The sequence below is a fragment of the Peromyscus leucopus genome, chromosome 9, assembly GCF_004664715.2.
Source record: "Peromyscus leucopus breed LL Stock chromosome 9, UCI_PerLeu_2.1, whole genome shotgun sequence".
Classification (NCBI taxonomy): Eukaryota; Metazoa; Chordata; class Mammalia; order Rodentia; family Cricetidae; genus Peromyscus; species Peromyscus leucopus.
In genome coordinates, this window is record NC_051070.1 from 50,866,387 (window position 1) to 50,891,952 (window position 25,566).

Sequence of the window (25,566 nt, forward strand, 5' to 3'; positions counted from 1 at the left end):
GGTAAAGGGACCTGTTTACAAAGCTGTTACAAAATTTCATTCCAGAAAGTTGCAGTTCAGCAGTTTCACAAGGTCAGCATTTGTCCATGGATGTGTGGCTACGTGCAGGCAAGTCACTTTGAAAGTATAGCTGAGCATATGCTGGATGCCTGGTATACATGGCACTTGTTGAGCCTTAAGTGTCCAGCAGCAAGGAGGCTCCACTGTTGCTGGAGAGCTTCTCTCCAGGTTCCATTAAGCCCCTCAGTCCCACAATCCACGTATAAAATAATCACTCAGACACTTATATTACTTATAAACTGTATGGCTGTGGCAGGCTTCTTGCTAACTGTTTTTATATCTTAAATTAACCCATTTCTATAAATCTATACCTTGCCACATGGCTGGTGGCTTACCGGTGTCTTTACATGCTGCTTGTCCTCACGGTGGCTCCAGTGTCTCTCTCTCCTTCTTCCTGTTTCCCCAATTCTCCTCTCTCTTTGTCCCGCCTATACTTCCTGCCTGGTCACTGGCCATCAGTGTTTTATTTATATAGAGCGATATCCACAGCACTCCACATTGATTTTCTTCCCTGGCAAGCAGGTGATGATAGGTAGGTAGGTAAGTAGGTAGATAGAGTAGGTAGATAGATGATAGATAATAGACTGATTTTAAAATATTGGCAGGTGATAGATTAACTAATCAAAAAAGATATAGGTGATATATTGACCAATTTATTGATAAAGTAAAGATAGATAGGTGGGCAGCTTAATTAATGAGAGAATAAATGAATGATAGACAGAGAGATATAATGCATCACAATTAAAAGCATGTGCCAATATTGTTAGCAAATAGGTAGAGAAGGAATTACTTAAGCTATTTAACAATTGGACAGTGAAATTTTTGAACTATAATGGGACATTCTTCTGAAAGTTAAGATCCATGAATGGCTTTCAGAGGTATACTTGGGTAAAGATGAGTGAGGTAGCCAGGATGGATGGGCAGGGCAGGAAGCACTTCTTTTACTTTGAGAATGATGCAGGTAAGTCAGGAGGGATCTGGTGAGGATAAACCCTCTACCCTCTGATTTTAAAAACCACAAACTTTTGTCTTCTTCCAGGAGGGCATCCGTTTTGGTGACCTCTGTTGCCCAGGCCCCTTCTGCTCTGCTGAAACCTGGAGTGTGGAGAAGAGGTATTGGGAACAGAGCTGGTACCTGTCCTGTCTGCCTGGGATGTTCTGTTCTGTAGTGGGCCAAGCCACCCCCAGGGGCCCATGTGCGGGTGAGGGCACTTAGAAAATGATCCAGCAGCCTTGGGGACCTCAGGACCTAAGGGACAGGCATGTTAGATAGAACCTATCCAGTATGACCAGATCAGCTTGGCCAGACTTGGACTGCTGGGAAATGGTGGGGAGGGAGTCTGGGGGATGTTTGGGGTGTGGATGGGGGCTTGTATTGCAGTCACTTCTCAATCCATTTGCATATCCCAGCTTCCAGGCCTTTCACTTCCTGAAAAGAGGATGGGGACAGCAGCAAGGCTGAGGCAGGGGACCCTATTCTGTTCCAGTACCACACTTGGACCAGATGCTGATGAATATCCCGAGGGTCCCCAAGGGCCTCCAGGGTGGAGGTCCCGGGCACTGTAGTTGGCCATAGGCTCAGTGGGACCTCCATTGTCCTGCTGCCCACACTTCTGCCTCCCATGGCCACACACAGATAAGAAGATGTGTGAGCTCTTTGGAGATAGACCTGGAACTTGATACCATCCAGCATGAGCAGGGAGGAAAATGAGATTCCAGACCCCAAATTCCCAGCCTGTAGCTTCTTCCTCCTTTAAGATTTCACCAACATCCCTTGGAGGATCCCTTCAAGGGCCACATTCAGGCAGTCCTCTTCATTAAGGCCCTTCCAGCCAGAACACTCATGTCCCTCTAGGCTCAAGTCAGTACTTACCAAGACTTCAGTGTGAGCTCATCAACAGCTGAGGAGTCCAGCTAGGTCCCTGTGATACTTTTGTGATGTCCTTGTCTTTTGCTCTGGAAGGGTCCCAGAATGGGTATACAGATTCAGCTGACTGCATGACCTCAGTACCATCTGAAACTGAACTGGATCAACAGAGCCTCCACAAGTTCATATAGGAGATCTGAGGACTGTACTGTGGGACAGATGATGCCCTGTGATCCCTGACATCTAGTGTTTCTGTCTTAGAAAGTGGTACTGGATCAGGGTCCAAGGATAACCTAGAAGAAGATTGCCATCTCCCCCACCCCCTGACCTCAGTCCATTCATTCTTGTCCCAGTGGAGCTCATTAAGCAGGACTGCTTGCTGTAGGTTGCAGGGGGGAGGTGGTTCACTGTATTCTCTCTGCATTTCAGCCTACCATGCTGGAGTGTGACCTTGTAGAACTGATTTGCAACACACACACACACACACACACACACACACACACACACACACACACTTATTCTTCTTGCATTGGGGACAGTCAGAAAAGTGGGATCATATGACTCCATCTTTTCCTATAAATGCAAAAGCTCCCTTCACCTTAAAGATTTTTTTAAAGGAAGGTTCATGGGGGCAGGGTGCCTGAATCTCCCTGGGAAGGGGAAATAGAAGAGATTTTGTGAGTGGACTAAGGGTGGGTAGGGATGGGAATATGAGTGATCAGGTTGAGGGGTTATGGAGGGGAGACACTCACTGAAAGAGACTACTGGAAATGGGGGGGCATTTCAGGGTCAGGGAAAAACTGGTACAGGGGAATCTCCCAGGAATCTACATGGAAGACCCCAGCTAAGACTCCTAGCAATAGCAGATACATAGTCTGAACTGGCCATCTCCTGTGATCAGAATGGTGTGGCTCAATTGTCATTAGAGGGTTTTCATCCAGCCATTGATGGAAACAGATGCAGATCCACAGTCAAACATTAGACAGAGCTCAGGGAATCCTGAAGAAGAAAGGGGAGAAAGGATTGTAGGAGCAGAGGGGTCAAGGACACCACAAGAAATATCACAGAATCAACTGACATGGGCTCATAGGGACTGACAGAGACTGAACTGACAACTAGGGAGCCTACATGGGACTGACCTAGGCACTCTGTATAGATGTTACAGTTGTGTGGCCTAGTCCTCTTGTGGGACTCCTAACAGTGGGAACAGGGGCTGTCTCTGACTCTGTTACTAGCTTTTGGGATCCTACTCCTCATACTGGTCTCCCTGTCCAGCCTTAATACATGGGAGGTGCTTAGTCTTACTGAAACTTGATAAGCCGTATTTTGTTGATACTCATGGGAGACCTGTCTTTTTCTAAACAGAAATGGAGGAGGAGTGGATTAGAGGGTGGGAACAGAGGGAAGTAGAGGGAGGGTCTGGGAGGGGAGGAGGGAGAGGAAACTGTGGCCGGGATATAAAATAAACAAACAAATTTATTTATTAAAAAAGAGTTAGAATAATTATGTGGATTCCCCTCTGTCCAAAAGGGTCTGAGTGAACCTTCAGGGCATGAGCTGATGATACAGAATGTCATTAAATGAGAACAGATTTCAAACATGTCCAGAAGCCAAATTCAGTCAATGCTGCCTTTTATAGCTAGACATGGCCTGCCAGTTGCCCTCTGCCCTGAGATAGCCAAAAGCACCTAAAATACCCTTCCCAAGAAATGCAGATTCTGGAATATTCTTGTCTTCTACCAATTTCATGGCAAGCAGGCAGGGTCAGTAACTTACTAAGAAGGGGACACATCTGAGGTCCTACCCCCTATTGCTGTGGGCTAGGATTCCCTGATGTGAGGTCCACCCTTGCCTTGAAGAGTTCAGTCACTCTAACCTCTGCACTCGATTCCCTCAGATACAAACAGATGAAGAGCTGTGGGAGGTACAGGTGACAGAGGGGGTATTAGGGGAGAGCGCTTTCTCTTCTCACCAATCCCTCTCTTCCGTGCAGGAGCTGGGACTGCTTATCCTGATCATCCTGATAAAGGTGTCCACCTGACAGCAGGGGCCCCCTGCCCTGTAGGTCACTTTTGTCCAGTGGGCCTGGGGATGCCCCTCCCCTGCCCTGTAGGCACCTTCTCAGATCGGTGAGTACCACTGCCTGGGTCTGGGGTGGGCCCAGGTTTCCTCTAAGCTCTGCTTCCCACAGATAATCTGTTTCCAGCAACCAAGAATATTGGCCTCAGATAGCTCAGCTCCTCTTGGCCTAGGAGACCAAAAATGTCCTGGGTAGGCTGTGAATATTGAACTGGCCGGACCATCGTGGATCCCATGGGTTCTTAGGGGCTTGAGATATACCATGACCAAGAGAGAAAGTCATAATGGACTTGTATGCCTTGCCAGTGCCTTATTCGAAAGCAGACTCCCCTACATCTACATCTCTAGGAAACTCTAGCCCCCAAGAGTAGACATCCCAAAGCAGAAGGGCAGTTAGTTGCCTATAGCTGATAGAGATTCTGACTGTAGATGCTAGTGAATTCTGAGGCCACTGATCATCTGAGTTTGAATTGGGAACTAAGAGAAAAAAGACAACTGCATATCTAAGAGAGAGAGACAGACAGAGAGAGAGAGAGAGACATAGAGATAGAGAGACAGAGAGACAGAGAGAGAGAAAGAGAAAGACACACAGAGAGACACAGAGAGAGACAGAGAGAGGCAGACACAGAGAGAGACAGAGAAATCAATGAACCTTCTTCCCTGGATATCTTCCTGATATTACCTTTGTCGACCACTGGAGGAGGGGACAGAATCCCAGGGGATCTAATGAAGTGGGGCCAACCAGACACCCTAACCTGTCAGGATGGCATCTACTCACCCTTAGAGCTACCAGGCCCCGTTGCCCACTTTCCCATACCCAATGCCTCTCTGCCCCTATGCTTTTTCTGTCTCCTAGGATGTTTCTCTCCATGTCCTCTGAGTGCCTGCCATGCCCCCCTGGCCATTTCTGTTCTGCCTCTGGCCTCTCTGCTCCCTCAGGACCCTGTGCCCCTGGTTACTTCTGTTTAGCAGGAGTCTCCTCCCCAACCCCAACAGGTATGAAGCCCCTTGGGTCTAACCCAGAAGATACCTCGTGGTGGGAGAATCCTGGGGGAGGCTCAAGATTGGGGTAACTACATGTCGGATAATTTGAGGAAAGAAGGGATATGAGTGGGGATAACTTTTCCTAGCCCCCAGCAACAGCAGCTTGGCTCTTCTTCCTCTGCACTCATCACATTAGCATCCTCTGAGGCCCCCTTCTTCCCTTCCCACCCAGATATCCAGCATCAGCAACATAGCTCATGTTTCCTGTACTCATCACACTAGCATCCTCTGAGGCTCTCCCTTCCTCCCATCCCACCCAGATCCACCAGCTCAGTTATAGACTTACTGCAAGATAGGCAGAGAGAAATGGGGTCTTCGGGTCAGTGAGTACCATGGTGATGAGCTGTGGAGCACATAAGAGGCTGAGCTGAACATTCACCTCCACCCACATTGGGGTCACAGAGGGTACATTGAAAGCAGGTGGGACCCAAGGCATAGATTCAGACACATACCATCCACAAGTCCCTGCCAAGTACAGGGTATGTTAAAAAGTCAGGTCTCTAGGGCTATGTCCAGTTATCTGGTTCCCCATAGTAGAGGTTAATCCACTCTGGCAGAAGGTTCCTTTTTTCCCTTTATTTTTGAGTATCTTACACATGCATACAATGAAATATATTTATATTCGCCTCACATTTCCTCCTCGAACCTCCTCCATTTACCCATATCTCTCTAACACAGGCCCTCCCAACTTTATGCCTTTTTTTGATCACTAAATCTAGTTAGTGTTGCCCATATATGCATACGTGGGTGTAGGGCCATTCATTGTAGCATGAGAAACCTACCACTGGCCACATCCTCCACAAAGAATGATTCTTCCTGCTTCAGCAACTATGTGCTGCCAATAACTCCCCAGCAAGGGGTGGGGCCTGGGGTCATCTACCCTGTTTGTGCTGGGAATTTGGATGACTTGATCTTGTGCAAGTAACCACAGCTGCTGTGAGTTAATGCAATCCTGGGTAGCATGAGCCACACTGTGTCCAGAAGGCAGCATCCCACAGGACCCTTTCCCATCCTCCAGCTCTTACTTCCTCTCTCTCTCCTGTTCTGTGGTGTTTCCTGAGCCTTGGTGGTAAGTGGCGGATTTTGAAGTGTCTCCTTTGGGAAGATGGCAGGGGGAACCTCAGAACATGGCAGAGCACACAGAGCTGAGCCTAAGCTTTAGGAGAGCAGCTGGACCTGGGCCAGAGCCCTTCTATCTGACTTGCCCATTGTCAGAAAACTTTCAAGATGCAATTCCAGCTCTAGATAGAAAATACAGTTCTGGAAGTCATGGGCAGGGAGCTGGAGGAGGGCAGTGCTGGTACCCAGTGAGGCTGCAGACCCGGGAAGATAGCCAAAACAGGACCAGCCTCCCAGTTCAGCACAGGTGAATGTAAAGTGAGGGTGGTGTCCTTCTAGACTGTATCCAGAAGTGAAGAAGAGCTCCAAAAGTGACCTCAGAGGAAACTCAGTGACAAAGAGTGGCTCTGAGCCAGGGATGGGCTCAGGGGATGTTAGCCCCCCACCAGCATCTTCCATCCTAAGGAAGGCCATCACTATCCCATGCCTCTGCTGTGGAGAGATATTCTGAGGTTCTCACACACAATGTGTCAGAGAACACGTGCTATGCTACTCGATCTGTGAGGAGGTGTAGAGATACAGGTTATTGGTATTATTATCCTCAAAACCACCCTCAGGCCCTCTAACCTGAACCCCAGTCTACGCTGGGTCCTGGTGCCACACAGTCGCCTCTGGTTCTGTTGTGATCAAGGCTTGTACCTCTCATACATATTCCTTCTCCAACAGGCCTCTCAGGGTATGGGGGGCCCTGTCCCCAAGGGCACTTCTGCCCCCGTGGGACCAGTTTTCCACAGCCCTGTCGTGCAGGCTCCTACAGCTCCCTGCCTGGCCAGGCTTCCTGCTTCCCCTGCCCGGCTGGCTATTACTGCCCCGAGAACATCACCAGCTACAGTGGATACCCATGTCCTGCTGGTTTCTACTGCCCCCGAGGTAGGTGCACAGGACACAGATCCCTGGAACAGACCACCAGTGTGAGGCACCAGAAGGCCTCGACGCTCTCAGCTCACAGCCCTGCGCTTTCTGCCCCAGTGCCTTGTGGGTAGGGTGCCCTCAGGAGCCCGGAGACACTCCCTATTCCTAAATTCTGCTTCTCAGGTACCAAGCACGCCGCTCAATTCCCCTGCCCCCGGGGCTACTACAACCCCGACTCACTAACCCACAGCTTGGACAGCTGCTTGCCCTGCCCGCCGGGCCATTACTGTGGTCAAGAGAATCTGACAAAGCCGTCAGGGGCCTGTGATGCAGGTGTGTTTCCCATGGGGGTCCTGATAAGCCCCTCTTCATCTCCGTACTTCCCGCCTCTGCCCCAGGCTTGGGGTCACCAGAACCAGTACCCGGATTAGCAATTGGGATGGTGGAGCCTGCAACTTGCTGAGGTTGGCCTTGGCCCCCTCAGAACGGTGCTCACCCCACCCTGCCAATGCCACCTAGGCTGGTACTGCGTGTCAGCAGCATGGACCGCTCGCCCCTTTGACTTGGACAACTACACCAGCACGAACTGCCTGTGCCCAGCCACTGCCACAGGGGGGAAGTGTCCAGCTGGCTCCTACTGCCCCGAGGGCAGCCCAGAGCCCACACCTTGCCCGCCAGGCTTCTTCTGTGCCACCTCAGGTAAGAACCAATCATGCTCGGCCCAGACTGTCTGTGAGAGAAGCGCCACAGTCCCCTTTCCCAGCTCTGAACTCATGGGATGGCTAGATGAAGACTTCCTGTCAGCAGGACTCAGTTGTGTGTTACCTTGTTCTAACCCGGGAGAGTCTCAGCCCGTCTGAGGGGCCCAAGGACAGAGTGAGGCAAGACTCCATCCTCAGTCTACTGAACTTAATCCCCAGTTTCAGCCCTGTGACTAACTAGACATGAACCCCAGACCCTGTGTGCCTGAGAAGAAGAGTTGTAGGTGGGTTTTTCTGTCCTGCCTGCCAGCTCTCAAATAACCACACAGAGACTTCTTATTTATTATGAAAGCTCGACCTATAGCTTAGGCTTGTTCCTAACTAGCTCTTATAACTTAAATTAACCTGTATTTTTATTAATCTATATTCTACCACGTGGCTTTTACCTCAATCTCGTTTTGTGTGTCTGACTTGTTCTGTATCTGTCTGGCTTCTCTGCCCTTCTTCTTCCCAGCATTTTTTCTGCCCTGAAAATCCTGCCTAGATATCGACTCTTTAGCTTTTTATTAAACTGATCACGGTGGCATATCTTCACACAGCGTAAAGGAATATTCCACAACAAGTAGCCATGTCATAGGCTCTAACATGAGAAGAAGGGAGTCTGGAACACAGCAGACTTAGGGCAGGGCTGAAGTCAGGTGTGTTAGTTACTTTTCTCATTATGGTGGCTGAATACCTGAGAAAAAACACTTAGAATCCACGATGGACAGAACCCTTTAAATACAGTAATTGTAGATGTCCCTTTGGTAAGGCTCTCATGTTGATGTATACCATGGAGTTCACACAGGAGCATATTGGAGGAACTTTCTAGCATTCTCCAGAGCAAGCACACACACACACACACACACACACACACACACACACACACACACACGTAGCAAAGTGATCAGGCTGAACTTGGCTGCGAGAAAAACTCATAAAATAAAATTTAAAATAAATCAGTGGAATACAGTGTGAGCTTGGTGACTCACAGGATCACACTTACATGACTGAGAGGATTCACAAGACTGAGACTCTCTGGGAGTAATTATTTGAATGTGAAATGTCTCCCATAAGGCTTATGTGTTTGAATTCTTGGTTTGCAGCTGGGTTGTGCTGTTTGGGAGGGTTGTAGAACCTTTAGGAGATAGAGTCTTTTGAGGAAGTGGGTCATTAGAGGCAGGCCTTGGCATTTTGTAGCTCAGATCTACTTCCTGTTCACTTAACTATTTGAGATTCCTCACTTGAGAATTCTGTTTAGATCTGTACCCCATTTTAAAAATTTGATTATTTGTGAGTTTTTTGATATCTACTTTTTTGAGTTCTTTATATATTTTGGATATTAGTCCTCTGTCAGATGTGGGGTTGATAAACATCTTTTCCTTTTCTGTAGTCTGCTACTTTGTCCAATTGATGGTGCCCTTTGCCTTACAGAAGCTTTTCAGTTTCATGAAGTCCCATTTATTAATTGTTGATCTTAGTGCCTGTGATAATGGTGTTCTGTTCAACAAGTCCCCTCCCGTGTCAATGAGTTCAGGATATTTCCCACTTTCTCTTCTATCGGATTCACTGTATCTGGTTTTATGTTGAGATCTTTGATCAATTTGGAGTTGAGTTTTGTGCAGGGTGATAAATATGGATCTATTTTCATTCTTCTACAGGTAGACATCCAGTCTGATCATTACCATTTGCCAAAGATGCTGTTTTTTTCCCCATTATGTACTTCTGGCTTCTTTATCAGAACCAGGTGTACATAAGTGTGTGGATTTATCTCTAGGACTTCAATTCAATTCTGTCCATCAACATGTCTGCTTTTATGTCGATACCATGATGTTTTTTTATTGCTATAGCTCTGTAGTACAACTTAGAATCAGGAATATGGTAAGACTTCCAGCAGTTCTTTTATTGTTCAAGATTGTTTTAGCCATCCTGACTTGTTGTTTTTCCATATAAAGTTGAGAATTGTCCTTTCAATGTCTGTAAAAAAATTGTGTTGGAATTTTGATGGGGATTTCATTGAATCTGTACATTGCTTTTGGTTGGATAGTCATTTTTACTATGTTAATTCCATGAGCATGAAAAATATTTAATTTCTTTCTTCAAAGACTTGAAGTTTTTAATCATACAAGTCTTTTACTTGCATGGTTAGAGTTATTCCAACATAGTTTATATGATTACATGGTATTGTGAAAGGTGTTATTTCTCTAATATCTTTCTCAGTCCATTTGTCATTTGTATATAGGAGGGTGTCTTAGTTAGGGTTTCTCTTGCTGTGAAGAGACACCATGACTATAGCAACTCTTATAAAGAAAACATTAATTGGGGTGGTTTACAGTTTCAGAGGCTTAGTCCATTATCATCACGGTGTGACATGGTGCATGCAGGCAGACATGGAGCTGGAGCTGAGAGTCTTATATCTTGCTAGGCAGGTATCAGGAAGTGGTCTGAGACACAGGGCAGTATCTTGAGCATATATTAGACCTCAAATCCCACCTCTACAGTGACATACTTCCTCCACCAAGCCATATCCACTCCAACAACAAAGACACTTAGTAGTGCCATTCTTTTTGGAGGCCATTTTCTTTCAAACCACCACAGAGGCTACTGCTTTTTTTTTGTAAGTTGATCGTCTATCAATCTACTTTGCTAAAAGTGTTTACCAGCTGTAGGAGTTCCCTCATGGAATTTTTTTAGGTCACTTATATATACTATCATATCACCTGCAAATAACTTTGACTTATTCCTTTCCAATTTGTATCCCTTTATCTTCTTCAATTGTCTTATTGCTTTAGCTGAAACTTCAAGTACTATATTGAATAGATATGAAGTGGACAGCTTTGTCTTGTTCCTGATTTTAGTGGAACTGCCTTGAGTTTGTCACTATTTAATTTGGTGGTGGCTATAGTCTTGCTGTAATTGTCTGTGTTATGTTTAGGAATGTCCCTTATATCACCAGTCTCTCCAGGACTTTTATCATGAAGGAGTGTTGGATTTTTGTCAAGGGGCTTTTCTGCATCTAATGAAATCATCATGTGTTTTTTTTCCTTTCAATTTATTTATATGGTGGATTACATTTACTGATTTTCATTTATTGAACCACCCCAGCACTTCTGGGATGAAACCTACTTGAACATGGTAGATGATATTTTTGATATATTATTGGATTTGGTTTGCACATATTGTGTTGAGTATTTTTGTACCAATGTTCATGAGGGAAATTGGTCTGTAATTCTCTTTCTTTGCTGAGTCTTTATGTGGTTTGGGTAACTGTGGCCTCATAAAATGAATTGGGCAATGTTACTTCTGTTTCTATTTTGTGGAATAATTTGAAGAGTATTGGCATTAACTCTTCTTTGAAAGACTGGTAGAATTATGTGCTAAAAAGCCCTAGGCTTCTTTTGGTTGGGAGACTTTTAATGAAACTGCTATTTTACTAGGGGTTATAGGTCTATTTAAATTGTTTATCTGATCTTGATTTAACTTTGGTAAATGATATGTATTGGGAAAATTGTCCATTTCTTTTGGATTATCCACTTTGGTAGAGTGCAGGTTTTTAAAGTATGTCCTTGGGATTCTCTGAGTTTCTTCCATGTCTGTTGTTATGGAATTCTTAATGTATGTTTGAGATGATAATTCAGATTTGCCAAATGATTGATTCTTATAAACAGGTAGCATGAAGATGCAGGATGGTGGCTGGGCAGATTTTGAATATGGAACCTGGTAATGAGTAACAATAAGTGAAGAAAAAACCACTTCAATGGATGGATCCTCCGATATATGGAGGCAGTGTTCACCACTGATGAAAATCTGTATTATTGGGTTTTATTTCTCAAGAATATAAAAACACAGGCTGGATATGACCAGCTATCTTAATGCCAGCACTCAAGAAGACTTTAAGCTATAGACTAGTCTGGGCTACATAGTGAGACTCGACCACCATCCCTGAAGTCAAACAAAATAAAACAAAAACAAAACCTTCTAAGAATGAGCTAATTTTCTTTTTTGTTTGTTTTTTGAGACAGGGTTTCTCTGTGTAGCTTTGTGCCTGTCCTGGAACTCACCCTGTAGACCAGGCTGGCCTCGAACTCACAGAGATCCGCCTGGCTCTGCCTCCCAAGTGCTGGGATTAAAGGTGTGCACCATGACAGCCCGGCTTGAGCTAATTTTCAGACGAAACTTTTTACTATTTCTCAGTTAGCCACTCAGATTTTGTGAAGTTCATATAAAATTAAAAAGACAAGAATCAGTCAGAAAATAACACTGAAAGCTGGGAAATTGGGACCATACCATTTTGTGTCCTAGCAGTTATAGTGCTGGTTGTATGTGTATGCTAATGAGGCATAGATGTAAGTGAAATAAACAGGTGTGTGATTTGTGATTTCTAAAGTGGCTCAAGGGGAGATTTATTTGGGCTCACTGAAGCTACTGTCCATTATAGCACCAGATCACAGCTATTTAGTGAAAGCAGACAGCTGATTCCATGACGTCAGCAAACAGGAAATAAAGGGAGACTGAAGCCATACGTTTGGGTGGGCTGTAGCCTTCGAGGCTGTCCTTCTTCCAACTACTTCCTCCAGCTAATAGGCTTTACCTTGTAAAGGTAAAGTTTCCAGAACCCCCCAAGAGTGCCACCAGCTAGGGACCAAATATTCAAGCAGATAAACCAGTGAGGTGTGTGTGTGTGTGTGTGCGGGGGGGGGGGGGGGGGGGGGGGGGGGGGCGCGTTTCATATCCAAACCATAATACTAGCTGTTCACAGACTTTGCACCAGATCTGTTCAGATTCACCAAAGACTGTAGTTTTATCTTAGAGTGTGGGGTGATGGTCTGTCTCAGTTGGGGATTTTAGATATGCCCTGAGGTCTTCAGTCCTCTGATCGAATCCCAAAGGACTCTAGTAGGCTCCCCTGGGCCAACCTCATTTTGTTTTGTCGTATTGTTTTGTTTGATTTTTGAGATGTGATGCTACTGTGCAACCATGGTTAGCCTCAAACATGCAATCCTCCACTCCTGAGTGCTAGGATTAAAAGGCACGCACCAGTACACCCAGTTCCCAGTTTCATTTTTAGGATGCCCAACCAATACCAGCTTCTTCTTGTCCCCAGGTCTCTCTACACCCACTGGGTCCTGCCAGGCTGGCTACTTCTGCACAGGCGGCTCTGAGTCCCCAGCTCCTGAGGATGAGGTGACAGGAGGCCCTTGCCCCCCAGGATTCTTTTGCCGTGAGTGTCCTCTTGGGCTCCATTTTGGCCCGAGCTAGGACCCTATCCCTTGGTTGCTGATAAACCTGATTATTGGGTTTGTCTGAATGTGAGGAGGAAGCCAGAGGAAGCGAGGCTCTCAACAGGGGTTGGGCCAGGGTGGAGAAGCCATGGAGAGGTATGTTTAAAGGACACATGAGCCTGTGCTGTGTGACTTGAGTGGTTTGGTGTGAAGTGCTAAGAACAATGACAGCGGCCAGCTCGCACTGGACCCTCCCTGGTCAGATCTCAGCAGTACGAGTACTAGTGAGTGTTCTGTAGCCTATAGGGGAATGCCCTGCGTGTATCTATGTGCTGCTGAGGGGTCAGAGAGCTGGGCCGGTAGAGACTGGGCAGTGGCAGGTCCTGCAGCTTTGTGGGTCACAGGTCATCCCATGCTCTGACATCCTGTGAGGAGTCTTTGCTCCTGGACCCATATTTTCCCTGTGCCCTCAGCTGCAGCCTCACACAAGCCTATGCCCTGTCCTGCGGGCACCTTCTCCAGCCTCCCAGAGCAGACTGCATCCTCCACATGCCAGACCTGTCCATCAGGCTTCTACTGCAAGGAGGCAGGTCTCCAGGCCCCCAGTGGGTGGTGCCCAGCAGGTAAGGGGAGAGGGGAAATGACAAGTGGGAAAAGAAAAGCCAGGGAGAGCCCAGGGCAACTCTCTGGGTATGGGTCCAGGGGCTTCTGGCAGTAGAAGACACCGCCAGGGCCAAGAGTCTCAGATAGAGGGAGGGGCCATGCTTCAACAGCCGTCCTCACTTCTTCCAGGCTATTACTGTGACTCCAGCTCTGGACCTGTCCAGGACTTCAGCTTGTACCCATGTCCTCGAGGATATTACTGCCCTGTGGGCACAGCCAAGGCCATGCACCACAGCTGCCCGGTGGGCACATACGGTCCTCAAAAAGGTCTAACAAGCATCACCGAGTGCCAGCTGTGCCCTGCTGGGAAATTCTGCTCACTGGCTGGGATCACGGCTCCCACGGGTACAAAGCAGGGTTTGGGGGAAGGGGTGGGCACAAGAGGCCATGGGAAGAAGTGGACCTGAGTGGGGACAATTGTTAAGAATGTGTCTCTTAGATAAACTATTTGGCTCTCACTACTGAGTCAGAGCAGCTAGGGTGTGTGGGGCAGAGAAGAGTCTATAGCACGATGTCCCATCCTCATCCCAGGGTCAGGTCATTGCCTGGTTCTGGAAAGATTCTCTGACATCACTGAGACTGGGAAGTTCTCATCACGGCACCCCTCGCTGAGGCAGAGCAGCGTCTTAGCTGTCCACTTGCAGAGGACTCTCCACTCCCTTTTGCGTTCTTCTTGACGGACCTTAGACTCTTTGTCACATGCCCTAGTGTGCTGATTTGGGAGGCAGGCGGCTTCTGTAAAAAATAGATCCATGAGAGAAACATAGGCCTGGCCACTGATCATCTCTGACACCTCTCAAACTGGGACCTGACTCCGAAAAGCTTCCCTGGGACTTCTGAGCTAACTAATTCAGGAAGGTCTTTGAAGGCCTGGATCCCCCAAGCCCATGCCACATCTGGCCTCAGGTCAGAGATGCCATATCCCATGGCCTTGCTGCAGGGAAAGCTTAGGCTGAGCTTAATCCCACCATGGTCTCCAGCAAGGAGCTTGATGACCATGCTGACCAGACACCCTCTCTCCCAGGAGTCTGTGCGGCCGGGCACTGGTGCAAAGCGGGAGCTTCCAGAAAGGATCCCACGGATGGAGCTGGTGGCCTCCGCTGCCCACCAGGGCACTACTGTCTTGAGGGTACCTCCCACCCCAAGGGCACCACAGTTATTCTGGGAGGGTGAGAAGGTTCCTTTATTGTCAGCCCCCTGCTCCCCTCAGATGCTGTTTCCTGATCCTCACACAGGCCATAATAGTTCTGCTTTATAGCCGTGACTGAGCTAAAAGGTTGAGCATAGAATTTTGCCACGAGCTCCACCCCTCACCAAACCTACCCCTGCCAACGTCAAACCCTTGCAGAAGTAAACTTAGGAAACTTAGTCTAAGGATTAACATCCCTGTGACACTATTCCTCAGCAGCCTCCTCATGTGTCAGCTGCTTCCCACCCAGGAGGACTATCCAGGTCTGGGTATCCCTTCTTTTCTGGTCTGGACAGCAAATGGCACATAGCCTTTTAGTTCCCTGTACCAAGTCCATAGAATAGAATATCATTTTTTCTGCCCTCTCACTGTCCACTTTCCTTCAGGGATGGTGAATAGAAGCTCCACAACTTAAGTGTCCCCCTTCCGGCTGCTGAGAAAGAATTCTTGTCCTGGTTTGTGGGGAGGGAAGACCCCAGGACACAGGAGCCTGCGGGGGGACAATGTGGCTACTTCTCTGAGTCGCTGATCCTGCAGGGGCCCCAGTCCCAGCCCCGTGCCCACCTGGAACTTGGTCTTCAGAAGGAACCAGAGCCCCGGAAGGATGCCAGCAGTGCTCTGTAGGACAACTCTGCCCTGGGGGCCTCCTACTAACCTGGCCAACACCCTGCTTCCTAGGGTAGGCACAATACTCATCTCTTCCCAGGTCTAGAGAGGGGTTATCTGTAGATATGCAGGGGTCTGTTCCACCTGGGGACAGCCAGAGAGCAAGAAGAAAACCCTGCAGCATGTCTGAGCAAGGCTATCCACTGCCCAAGCCATGCCAGGACCCAAAGCCTTGCGGACAAGGCCACCGAGGGCTTCAGGGAACAGACTGTGGCCCCACACCACATTGCTGCCTCCTTTCAGACTCAGTAAGGCCAGTCTGAGGTCAGAGACCATGACGGGGAGATGGACAAGAGAGCAAGAAAGGTGATTAGATTAATTGAAGTGAGAAGACTTGCCCACTGTGGGTGGCACCATTCCCTAAGATCCTGGCCCGTGATACTAGATTGTGTGAAAAGGAGAAATTGGGGCCGGGTGGTGGTGGCGCACGCCTTTAATCCCAGCACTCGGGAGGCAGAGCCAGGCGGATCTCTGTGAGTTCGAGGCCAGCCTGGTCTACCAAGTGAGTTCCAGGAAAGGCGCAAAGCTACACAGAGAAACCCTGTCTCAAAAAAAAAAAAAAAAAAAAAAAAAAAAAAAAAAAAAAAAAAAAAAAAAGAAAAGGAGAAATTGAGCTAAGTGCAAGCATTCCTCACTCTCTGCTTCTTGACTGTGTATGCAATGTGGCCTGTTGCCTCAAGCTGCTGCTACTGTATTTCTCTGCCATGATGGACTGTGACCTTGAACTATGAACCAAAATAAAGTACCCTTTGCTCTGAGAGAGAGAGAGAGAGAGAGAGAGAGAGAGAGAGAGAGAGAGAGAGAGAGAGAATAAGAAAGGAAGGTCCCAGTCACTGACCTGATCTGGGTCCTCAAGTGCTACTCAACCCCCTGCCTCAGGCTGCATGTTGCTCAGGTGGTACCTTAAACTGAAGCCTTTTTATTTTCTCACATTTGTCCAGTGTCCCCTGCACTGGGGGAACGGCCCCTGCTATCCTCATGGAGAGTCTTTCTGGGAGATCTTGCCTTCCTGGCCACTTCTGTCCTTGGGGAATGGTAGACATCACTCCATGCCCTCCCGGCTCTTTCGCTTCCCATGCTGCTGCAACAGAATGTCTCATCTGTCCAAGTGGTCGCTACTGTGTTCCAGGGATGAGGCCGCAGCTGTGTCCCAGAGGTTAGTGAGCATCCAGCAGCCCTGCTAATTGGCCCAAGGGTCTTTAAGCTAGGGGATGGGGCCATGGGCTATTGCTACCCACCCATTCGGCCACTCACTTCCATCAGGCCTTCTTTGAGTCTCAAGGTACCCCCGGGCTTGGCTGTGTGCTCCCATCACAGCACATGCTCCCTGCAGTTGAGCTGCTCTCATATCTTGTGCAGAAACTCATAACAGGGGCTGGGGAGATGGCTTAGAGGTTAAGAGTGCTGGCTGTTCTTCCAGAGGTCCTGAGCTCAATTCCCAGCAACTACATGGTGGCTCTCAACCACCTATAGTGAGATCTGGCGCCCCCTTCTAGAATGCAGGCATACATGCAAGCAGAACACTGTATATATAATAAATAAACTTAAAAAAAAAGAAGAAACTCATAACAGACCAAGCCCCCCTGCTGTCCATGCCTCCCCTCCCCCACCAGGGAATCCCTTCTTTTCCACCCTCCCCCCAACTTTCTGGGCTTACCCTTTACCTCTGCTCCATCCACAGGCTTCTACTGTTCTGAAGGCACTGGTCTGGATTGGCAACCCTGTCCCCCAGGCACCTATGGCTATGAACCAGGGCTGAACAGCCTGGCAGAGTGCCGGGCTTGCGATGGGGGCAGGTTTTGTCCCAGGGCCAATGCCACAAAGGCTGGAGGGCAGTGCTGGGAGGGCTTCTTCTGCACCAGAGGCTCAACACGACCCAACCCAGAGGCTGGCACTGAAGGTATCCCACACATTCTGACTTCCTAGACCCCAATTAGGAAGCTGGGGTGTTCAGATTCTCCTATCTTCTGTCGGGTTGACTCAGAGAGACTGAACCTTCTGTTCTTTCCCATGTAGCTGTCTATCTGTCTTAGGAGATGCTTCTAGATTCCCATTGCATGATGGTATGAAACTCTGGCTCAGGGATGAACACGGGTCTTGCTTGTAGCCATGCCACCAACTCCCTATTCCTGGGCAGAGCTACAAAGATCTTCTATGTCATAAACTAAGGCTGGCCAAAGGAAGCTTACCTTGGGAGTTGTTGGTTAGAAGTTATCAGCCAGACTGTACCTTCAGTCACCAGGAACTCTGAGTCACGTGCTCAGAACAGGACAGGGCTTTAAATCGGAGTGCCAGTCACTGTGGTGAGCCTTCAGGTGTTTCTCATGTGTAGTCAAGGGACCACTGCAGTAGTTAGAATCTCCTGGGGTCATGTCCTTTGAAATCCATGTGACATGTATCTAGAAAACACAATGAGACACTCAGTTTTCTGGGTATTCTGTGAAGAAAGGACAAACTCTTCTATCCCTTTAAAGCACTCTCTGCAGACAAGGAGGCTGAGGTCCAGAAAGAGCTCCATGTCCAGTGGCACACAAGCAGATACAAGGCTGGATAAATAGGCCAATTGCGGCAAATTTCTGTCACTCCAAAGGTCCACCCCCCCCCCCTGCAAGAGTCACATCAAATTTCTGACAGTAGCAGCGCCGGGGCATTCTCTCCATGCATAGCTCATCCCCCAGCTCTGAAGGCGAGGTCTGCTAGGAACCAGCTGAGAAGTAGCCAGTTCCTCAGCTCAGTCACCCACTGGCCTCTTGGCACGTGGCCCATGCAAGGGGAGGAAAGACAAGGGAGAAATTGCAGCCATGTAGCTAGAAACTGCCCTGCTCTGCTGGAAGCCCCTGGGAAATGCAGAATATGAACCTACACAGGATACCTGCCCAGACCCTACAGCAGGTAAAAGAATGGACAGTTACCTAGTGAGCTCTTCCATCAGTACCGGACACTCTGAAGCCTCCAGGCTCCCAGAGTTTAACTTCCCAGGAAGAGGCCTGCCCCACTCACTATGTCCCTTGCGGAGAATGCAGCCATCATTAAGAAAGCTCCGCCCTCCCCGAGGTGGCCAGAAGTTTAAGTGGTGCAGGAGACAGAAGGTGGAGCCTAGGGGAGGGGTGCTTCAGTTACTCAGAAACAGCAGCTCAATCCCATAGGCTAGCTTCCCACCAGGAACTCAGCGGGGCTATGAGGCTGCCTTCTTATATCCTTCCCAGTAGCTAAGCTCACATCTTGGTTCCAGAAAATGCTGGTCCTTGTCCCCCTGGACACTACTGCCCTAGAGGTTCAGCCCTGCCTCAGCCCTGCCCACCTGGCACCTTTGGACCGTGGACTAAGCTTGGCTCAGAGGTAGGGAAACCATAACCTGGGCCAAGAGGGCAGGTGTGGGGTGGGCTCTGTTTGATCAGACCACACTGACCCTCAAACCAAAGATTACAGCTGGCACTGGAGATCTGGGTCATGTGGCAAGATGCCTTCCTTCTTTGGTTCATTACCAAAGTCACAACCCAAGGAAGTTTGTCCTGGCTCCGTTAAACACACAGCAGCCTCATTCACCTCTTTACTGACTGTTACCCTGTTTCTTGTCCACAATGTAAGGGCCACAGACCCAGGGAGCCTGGCTTGCACACTGCTGTAGTCACAGAGTGGCCACTACCATGTGTGTACCTGACCTGGCACAGCTATGAGCTGGAGACTGAAACCTTCAAGGAGATTTGGGAGGGTGGGGAGTCCTGGAGGCCATCAGAGATACAGGAGCAGCTGGGCACCCCCTGATGCTTATTGGTCAGAGTACAAAATGGCATGGACGTAAAGAAGAAGGAAGGGGAAGAGGGAGAAAGGACAATGCTGACTGAATAGTTTGGAGGGTAAGTGAGTAAGTTCTTGGCCACCCAAGAGCTTGCTAGGTAGATAGTTGAGGTCTCACAGAGATGGGGTGGGCATCTGTCCTGAGAGTGTACTGGCAGAGAGCTGTGAACATCTGTTGGGAGGCAGGTTGGCTGTGAGGAGCAGGAATGCAAGGAGGATGGTCTTGGATCTCTCAACAAGCATTCTTAAGACCCTTCCTGAAGAGATTCTAGTTCCCTGTCCTGGCAGAAATTGAGTCATGAGTCTCCTTCACCCCTGAGGCTTCTGTGATTGGAAAAAGACACAGAAGAATGTCCATCCCTCTACTGAATCTGCTGTCTTTGGATATCTTTGTTGGGTATCAGTGGATCACTTCTAACTTCTCCTGCAGGCTGCTTGCTCTCCGTGTCTGCCTGGCCATTACTGTGCCTCTGCAGGCCTGGCCCACCCTTCTGGGCCCTGCAGTGAAGGCTTCTTCTGCCTCCAGGGAGCCCTTGTCCCCAACAACTCGCTGGAGGATGGGACCAGTGGCCCATGTCCTGCAGGTACTCTCTATGGCTAATGGAAAAACCTGGGAAGGTTGGAATGAGAACTCTCCAGAGTCAAGTGTGAGTTCACCCCCTCTGGCTGTCACCCAGCAGAGGTCAAGGCCTTAGGCAACAACACCGGTGTCTGGCAACTTCAAGGCCTGAGTTATGGCTAAGGCTGCTCTGATCAGGGCCTCAGGCTGTCCTGAGCTCTAACCTGTGCTATTTACTTCCCCATGCAGGACACTTTTGCCCATCAGGCACTGTCTCACCAAAGCCATGCCCAGCTGGTACCCACAACGCCCTGGTTGCTCAAGGCCGCTGTGAACCCTGCCCACAGGGGTGAGTTTTGAGACAGTTCCCTGGCCCTTCTAGTCTCTGCACATACAATGTACATTCCTGCTTCAGGAGGTGGCCAAGCTGGACTTATCCCTTGGACTTGAGGCTTCTGTACCTGGAAGAAGTCACAGACGAGTCCAGGGCTCTCCCTCCCCACCAGTCTCTGTGTCTTTTGGTAACTTTGTTGAGCATCGATGCGTTATTCCAAACTTCCAATCTGAGTCTGTTTATTTGCCATTTATTTATGCCACTTTTGCCCCCTTAACCCCACATCCTTAGCAATGGGCTATGCAGAGATGTGTCCCACACCAAGCCATGGCTCAGGAAGGCCGTAGTGTGGGACTCAGGTGATCCTCCAGCTGCCATCAGGATGCAGGGCCCACCCAGCCCTCTGACCCTTCCTCTCTTCTCCCTGCAGTTTCTTCTGCCCAGCCAACACCTCTTCGGTGGCAGGGAACGAGTGTCCTGCTGGCCATTACTGCCCAGCCTCCACCACCTTTGCCTCTCAGTTCCCTTGTCCCCGGGGCACGTACAAGCCACAGAGAGGGGGAGTCCATCGGTCAGACTGCAGCCCCTGTGAACCAGGTAAGGGTCAGAGACTCGAGAGGTCTCTCTCTGCTATCCTGACCACATTAAGCCATGCCCTCCCTTATCCAGTGAGTCTGTGCCTCAGGTCTGGTTCCAACGAGGCCCAAGAGTGTCTTAGGAAATTGGCCCTGAAGGGAAATACCCGAACCCTTCAGCTCCATCTCAGGCCCATCCTGTCGTTCTCTCTAGGGTCCTACTGTCTCCTGCCTGGGTTGGTTACCCCATCAGGGCTCTGTAGTGCTGGGTTCTACTGCAATCGTGGAGCATCTGTCCCGAATCCCACTGATGGGATTACAGGAGACCTCTGTCCTGCAGGCCACTTCTGTCCCCAGGGAACCCCCCATCCTGTTCCATGTGCCCCTGGTAGGTCTCTAGTGCGTGAGGTCTGCTCTAGGCCTTTGAGACAAGAGGAGCTGGGGCCCAGCCTTGGGGGTCCCCTGGGGAAGGACACAGAAGACACTTATTAGGAATCAGGATGTAGAGTACACAGGACTAGTGTGGAATACGTGGTTTGTAAGGATGACTCATGCGATCCAAGGCGTGGTCCAGCATCTGGATGAAGGTGGCAGAGAGGGGTGAGACAGAGACATGGCTGAGAATGAGGGAGGGTTATCATCTGAGCCTGAGCGATGGCTCTCAAGTTCATGAGCACTCTCTGTGAGATTGAGTGAAGGAAGCTGAAAAGCTGTCACGAGATAGACCATCGTGGGTCTCTATCTGGGAAACCACCCATTCCAACTCCCAGTGTGCACCTGCAGGCTCCCTCCTGACCATGCCAGGTGCTACTTCTGTGAAGGACTGCCAACCATGCCCAGCTGGCTGGTTCTGCTCCCAGGCTGGCCTGAGCTCCCCAGAGGCCCTGTGTGAAGGGGGTTGGTACTGCCCTCAGGCCTCTGTCTCTGGACACAGTCCAGGTAAGGGCAGACCCTCCTTATTCTCAAAAGGAAGAATGCTATGGAGCTCTAGAGGGAGATGTGTTATGGGTACCCCTGAGCTCAGCTCCCCTGGCTCCTGGACGGTGAAAGAAAGAAAGCGAGGCTCCTAACCTCAGAGCCCAGTAGCCCCAGCTTGGAGATGGAGGTAAGGATTCCTGGAATGAAGGAAGGAAATGGAGGAGCCTAGAAGTACTTGAAAGAAGATCAGTTAAAGATGGAGAATTCTGTGCTTCAGGGAGGGGGATAAAAGTGCCCCAGGATCACACAAAACAGCTCTAGTGAGACATGAGCAAGGCAAAGATGGTAAAAGATGTGATTCCAAGGTCTGCACAATTCTGTCTCCTGGGGACTGTTCAAAGGAAAGCCCAGACAAATTAAGTTTAATGAAGATTATTTGATGATAGTTAATTCATAAATTGGGCAGTCAGCAGAATCAGATGTTCTGAAGGATCACGGGCTAGTAGGCCTCTCTCTTCTATTCATTTGAATGGGCTGTTATCAGTTATTAGGACTATAATTATGGCAGAATTATTTAGCGTTCCTTTTGTTTTTGTTTTTAATCAGAGTGAGTTTTAAAGTTGGGCCTATCTATATTGTTCAGTCTCCCTCTGACCTGCTCTCCTGCTACAAAGGAGAAAGGAGTGAGGTCACAGTAGTTCCTGAGACCTGTGTGGTACAGCCTGAGAACTGTTAGGGTGCGTCCTCCAAATAAGGCCAACACAAAGTGGGAAGATAGACTGAGAAGGCCAAGAAGCCAAGGCCATATGCCAAGGCCATATGCATCATTGGAAGACACCGGTTCTGCATTCCAAGGTGTAGTCATTAATTAAACAAATTTGAAGGACCATGAAGGAGCCTCCTCCAGGAAGAGGAATTCAGATGCCTACCCAGCCCACACAGCCACACTGATATGGAGGGAGCAAGAACGGCTGTGGCTAGAATGAAGTGAGAGCCCACAAGAGGAACAGCCCTCTCCCTTTGCTTTTCTAGATACCATTTGCCCTCTGGGGCACTCTTGCCCCCCTGGCAGCCTAGAGCCTCGAGCCTGCCCCCCTGGGCAGTATCAAGATGAACCTGGACAGAGCTTCTGCAAGATGTGCCCTGCTGGGAAGTAAGAGCTCCCCGCCCCCCAAATTTTCTTTTCTGTCTGTTTACATCTGACTTACCACACACTCCATGAGGATAGAGGGACTAATCTATATCATAGAGTGATCACTAACCGCAACACTGCAGCCCCACAACCAAACACCCCAAAGCCATGCATGGCCTTGGAAAGCTGCAGGTCCATGGACAAAGCTCAAGAAACAAGCCCGCCGTCCATCTGGTGTTTGTTACCTCTGTCTTCAGATGGGCTGATGGTGACTTTATGTCTTCCCACATCCTCTGTGTCCCAGCAGCTTTCTCCTGGGAGAACCCCAGTTCTGAGAAAGCCTGATGATGTAGATGACACCAACTCCTTAATGCCCGACACCAGTTGTGTTCTACAGGTTCTGTCCCTCAGGGATTTTGGAGTCAGGAACTAGAACTGTGATGCCAGTGGACTGTCCTGCTGGCTACTACTGTCCTTTGGGTACCCAGCACCCCACCCAGCACCCGTGTCCCGGGGGAACCTTCCGAGAGAGGCCTGGAGCACAAAGCGCCAAGGACTGCAGACCCTGTCCTGCAGGCCAATTCTGCGCTGACTCAGGTGATCCATCTCACTCTTGGAGCTAGCCATGTTATTAACCAATGTGCTTGTTTATCGGGGACTATTGGGGTCCAGCCCCTAATAGTCTCCTTTCTAGGGTCCGCGGAAGGATCTATCAACCAGCTGAGAATCTATTCTTTAAGGTCGGTAAATCAGTCTACGCACGCAGAGTTCTTTGGTCCATTTGCTTTAATTCTCCTCTTTGTCCCTTGCTTTACAGTTATATATCCCCCAGAAAACACAATCCTCCCCTCCACCCAGGAAACCCAGCCTGAACTTCCTCAGGCAGTGATTGTCCATTATCAGGATCAAAAGGAGGGTTGATAAGAATTACAAAGAGGGGCTCTATTTGTTAATTACCATTTGTGACCCAAAGGGAAGTGACTAATGAACTAACTAAAGGCTAAATATGGGTAATATCTAAGAAGAGGGATCTTACGTGCACAACTATAATCTTAAATGTGTTTGGTAAAAGATGTTAAAAATCTATGAGTTGCTAGGTCAATGGGAGAAAATAAAACTGTCTTCTTTTTTCCTGTGGCTCCTATCTGTCCAGGCTGTCTGCCGTTTTTCTACAGGGTGGGGAAAAGTGTGCTCAGTCTCTAGGCAACCTGTGTACAGCTAGATGCCTCTGGTGATAGCTAAAGGAGATCTGGAACTGGAGGTAAGGTTTGGGAAAGGAGGAAGTTAAGCTTAATTAGCACATCCACCAGGCCTTTTCAAACAGGTGGCCTGGATGCTTAAGTCTGTTCTTAGAGAGTACAGAGGTATCTCTGAGAAGGTACTTTCCTCCATCCGGTAATGGACCTGGCCGGATGCTATCAATAATGATAATTACAGGGAGGCTTGAACTGGGAGTTCTGGCTGAGCATAGCTGTTAGCACAGAAGGTTATCTAAATATTCCTAGAAGTGGTTAGGTAAGTAATTAGAGATCTATAAAGTTAGTAAGGCTGTAAGAAAGGAGGGGTCTGAGCTAAATTGTGTAAAGCTATTACTTAATGTCTACCTGACTTGGGCGGTGTCTCCTTGTGGAATTTACCTTAAGTCAGGAGACTCGCCTGTGGGCTGTTATCACTGTTAATCCTCGGAAATTGGGTGACCACCTGGGTGATGTCTCCTTTAGTCCTTGAAAGTGGCTAGGGAGATATCTGATTCCAGAGAAAGCCTTTCCTGAGGCTGTTCTCAAAATGTCTGGAATGTGTATGTCCAGAGAGTGATCAGTCCACACTGTTAGCTCTTCTTAGGGAAAAGTCAATTGGGAAAACTATGAAGGCACACATGATTTTTATAACAGAATACAGCTGATATATAACAAGCCAAGTAACACCAAAAACTCCTTGGGATTTGGCTTCCTCTGGAGGAATTCCCTGATCCCTCCAGGTAGTGACTTTGCCATAACCAGCTGAGTTCTTATGATATATTCCTGCGGCCCACAGCACTTGTTTTGGTTGCCCCAGGCCTGCCTACAGGGGGCGTCCCATGTTCTCTATTCCCTAGAGCAAGCACTTCTTGAGACCCAGATGAGCTAGAGGTAGGCAGGAAAGCAAGGGGATCTTAGACTGAGAAGGAACTGAAAGGAAAAAGAGGCCACATCATGACCAAGGTGAGGCATGTACTGAACTCAGTCTAACACTTTCGGGAGGGGGGTGTGGACAGGGCAAGGCTACCCCAGTGTTCTGAGAAAGGTGACTTTGGCCTCACTCTATTGGGGAAGGCTTGGTGGAGGATTTGCTCTGGACTCAAAGGTGACCCAGCGAATTCACAAGTAGGACTGGGAAAGGCAAGGCACCCAAGTGCAGGGAGCAGAGGTGTGGCCTGTGTAGGAAGCACGCATTAGGATGAGCCTGAAGCCGGGAGGCCACAGTAGTGACCATGTGGAAGGGAAGGTGATGTCTGAGAGGGGCATTTGTCACTTAGATGCCTGTCTCATCTATATCACAAACTTCACGGCACAAGGTACTGTCAGAAGGTAAGTAGCAGGTGGATGCAGCCCCAAAGGAAGGGGACCCCAAAGAACACTGGTGAGTGATGCCAGAATCAGACTGGGGACATGGAATGCCCATCTTCCCCTACATCTAGCCCCCCTCCCGCCCCCCTGCCCTGCTCACTGCAACCCCATTGCCTGGCCTGTACATCCAGGTTCCGATAGCG

At 48.9% G+C, this 25,566-nt stretch overlaps 2 protein-coding genes across 2 annotated transcripts; both read left to right on the forward strand.

Moving 5' to 3' along the window:
- Nucleotides 1-954: 954 nt before the first annotated feature.
- On the forward strand, nucleotides 955-14,053 carry LOC119088439 (multiple epidermal growth factor-like domains protein 11). Its single transcript, XM_037208269.1, has 9 exons — nucleotides 955-1,021; nucleotides 3,921-4,056; nucleotides 4,863-5,002; nucleotides 6,836-7,039; nucleotides 7,205-7,354; nucleotides 7,541-7,720; nucleotides 12,830-12,982; nucleotides 13,457-13,606; nucleotides 13,776-14,053. Exons 1-9 carry the CDS (start codon nucleotides 955-957, stop codon nucleotides 14,051-14,053), a joined length of 1,458 nt encoding a protein of 485 aa, XP_037064164.1.
- A 625-nt stretch (nucleotides 14,054-14,678) lies between these two features.
- On the forward strand, nucleotides 14,679-25,465 carry LOC119088509 (multiple epidermal growth factor-like domains protein 11). The gene is made up of 13 exons (XM_037208399.1): nucleotides 14,679-14,775; nucleotides 15,373-15,514; nucleotides 16,443-16,657; nucleotides 17,183-17,401; nucleotides 18,734-18,840; nucleotides 19,730-19,883; nucleotides 20,108-20,207; nucleotides 20,623-20,789; nucleotides 20,982-21,155; nucleotides 21,551-21,706; nucleotides 22,718-22,838; nucleotides 23,215-23,414; nucleotides 25,333-25,465. The coding sequence occupies exons 3-13, from the start codon at nucleotides 16,480-16,482 to the stop codon at nucleotides 25,386-25,388; spliced, it is 1,632 nt and encodes a 543-aa protein (XP_037064294.1). The 5' UTR covers nucleotides 14,679-14,775; nucleotides 15,373-15,514; nucleotides 16,443-16,479; the 3' UTR covers nucleotides 25,389-25,465.
- The last annotated feature ends 101 nt before the right edge of the window (nucleotides 25,466-25,566 follow it).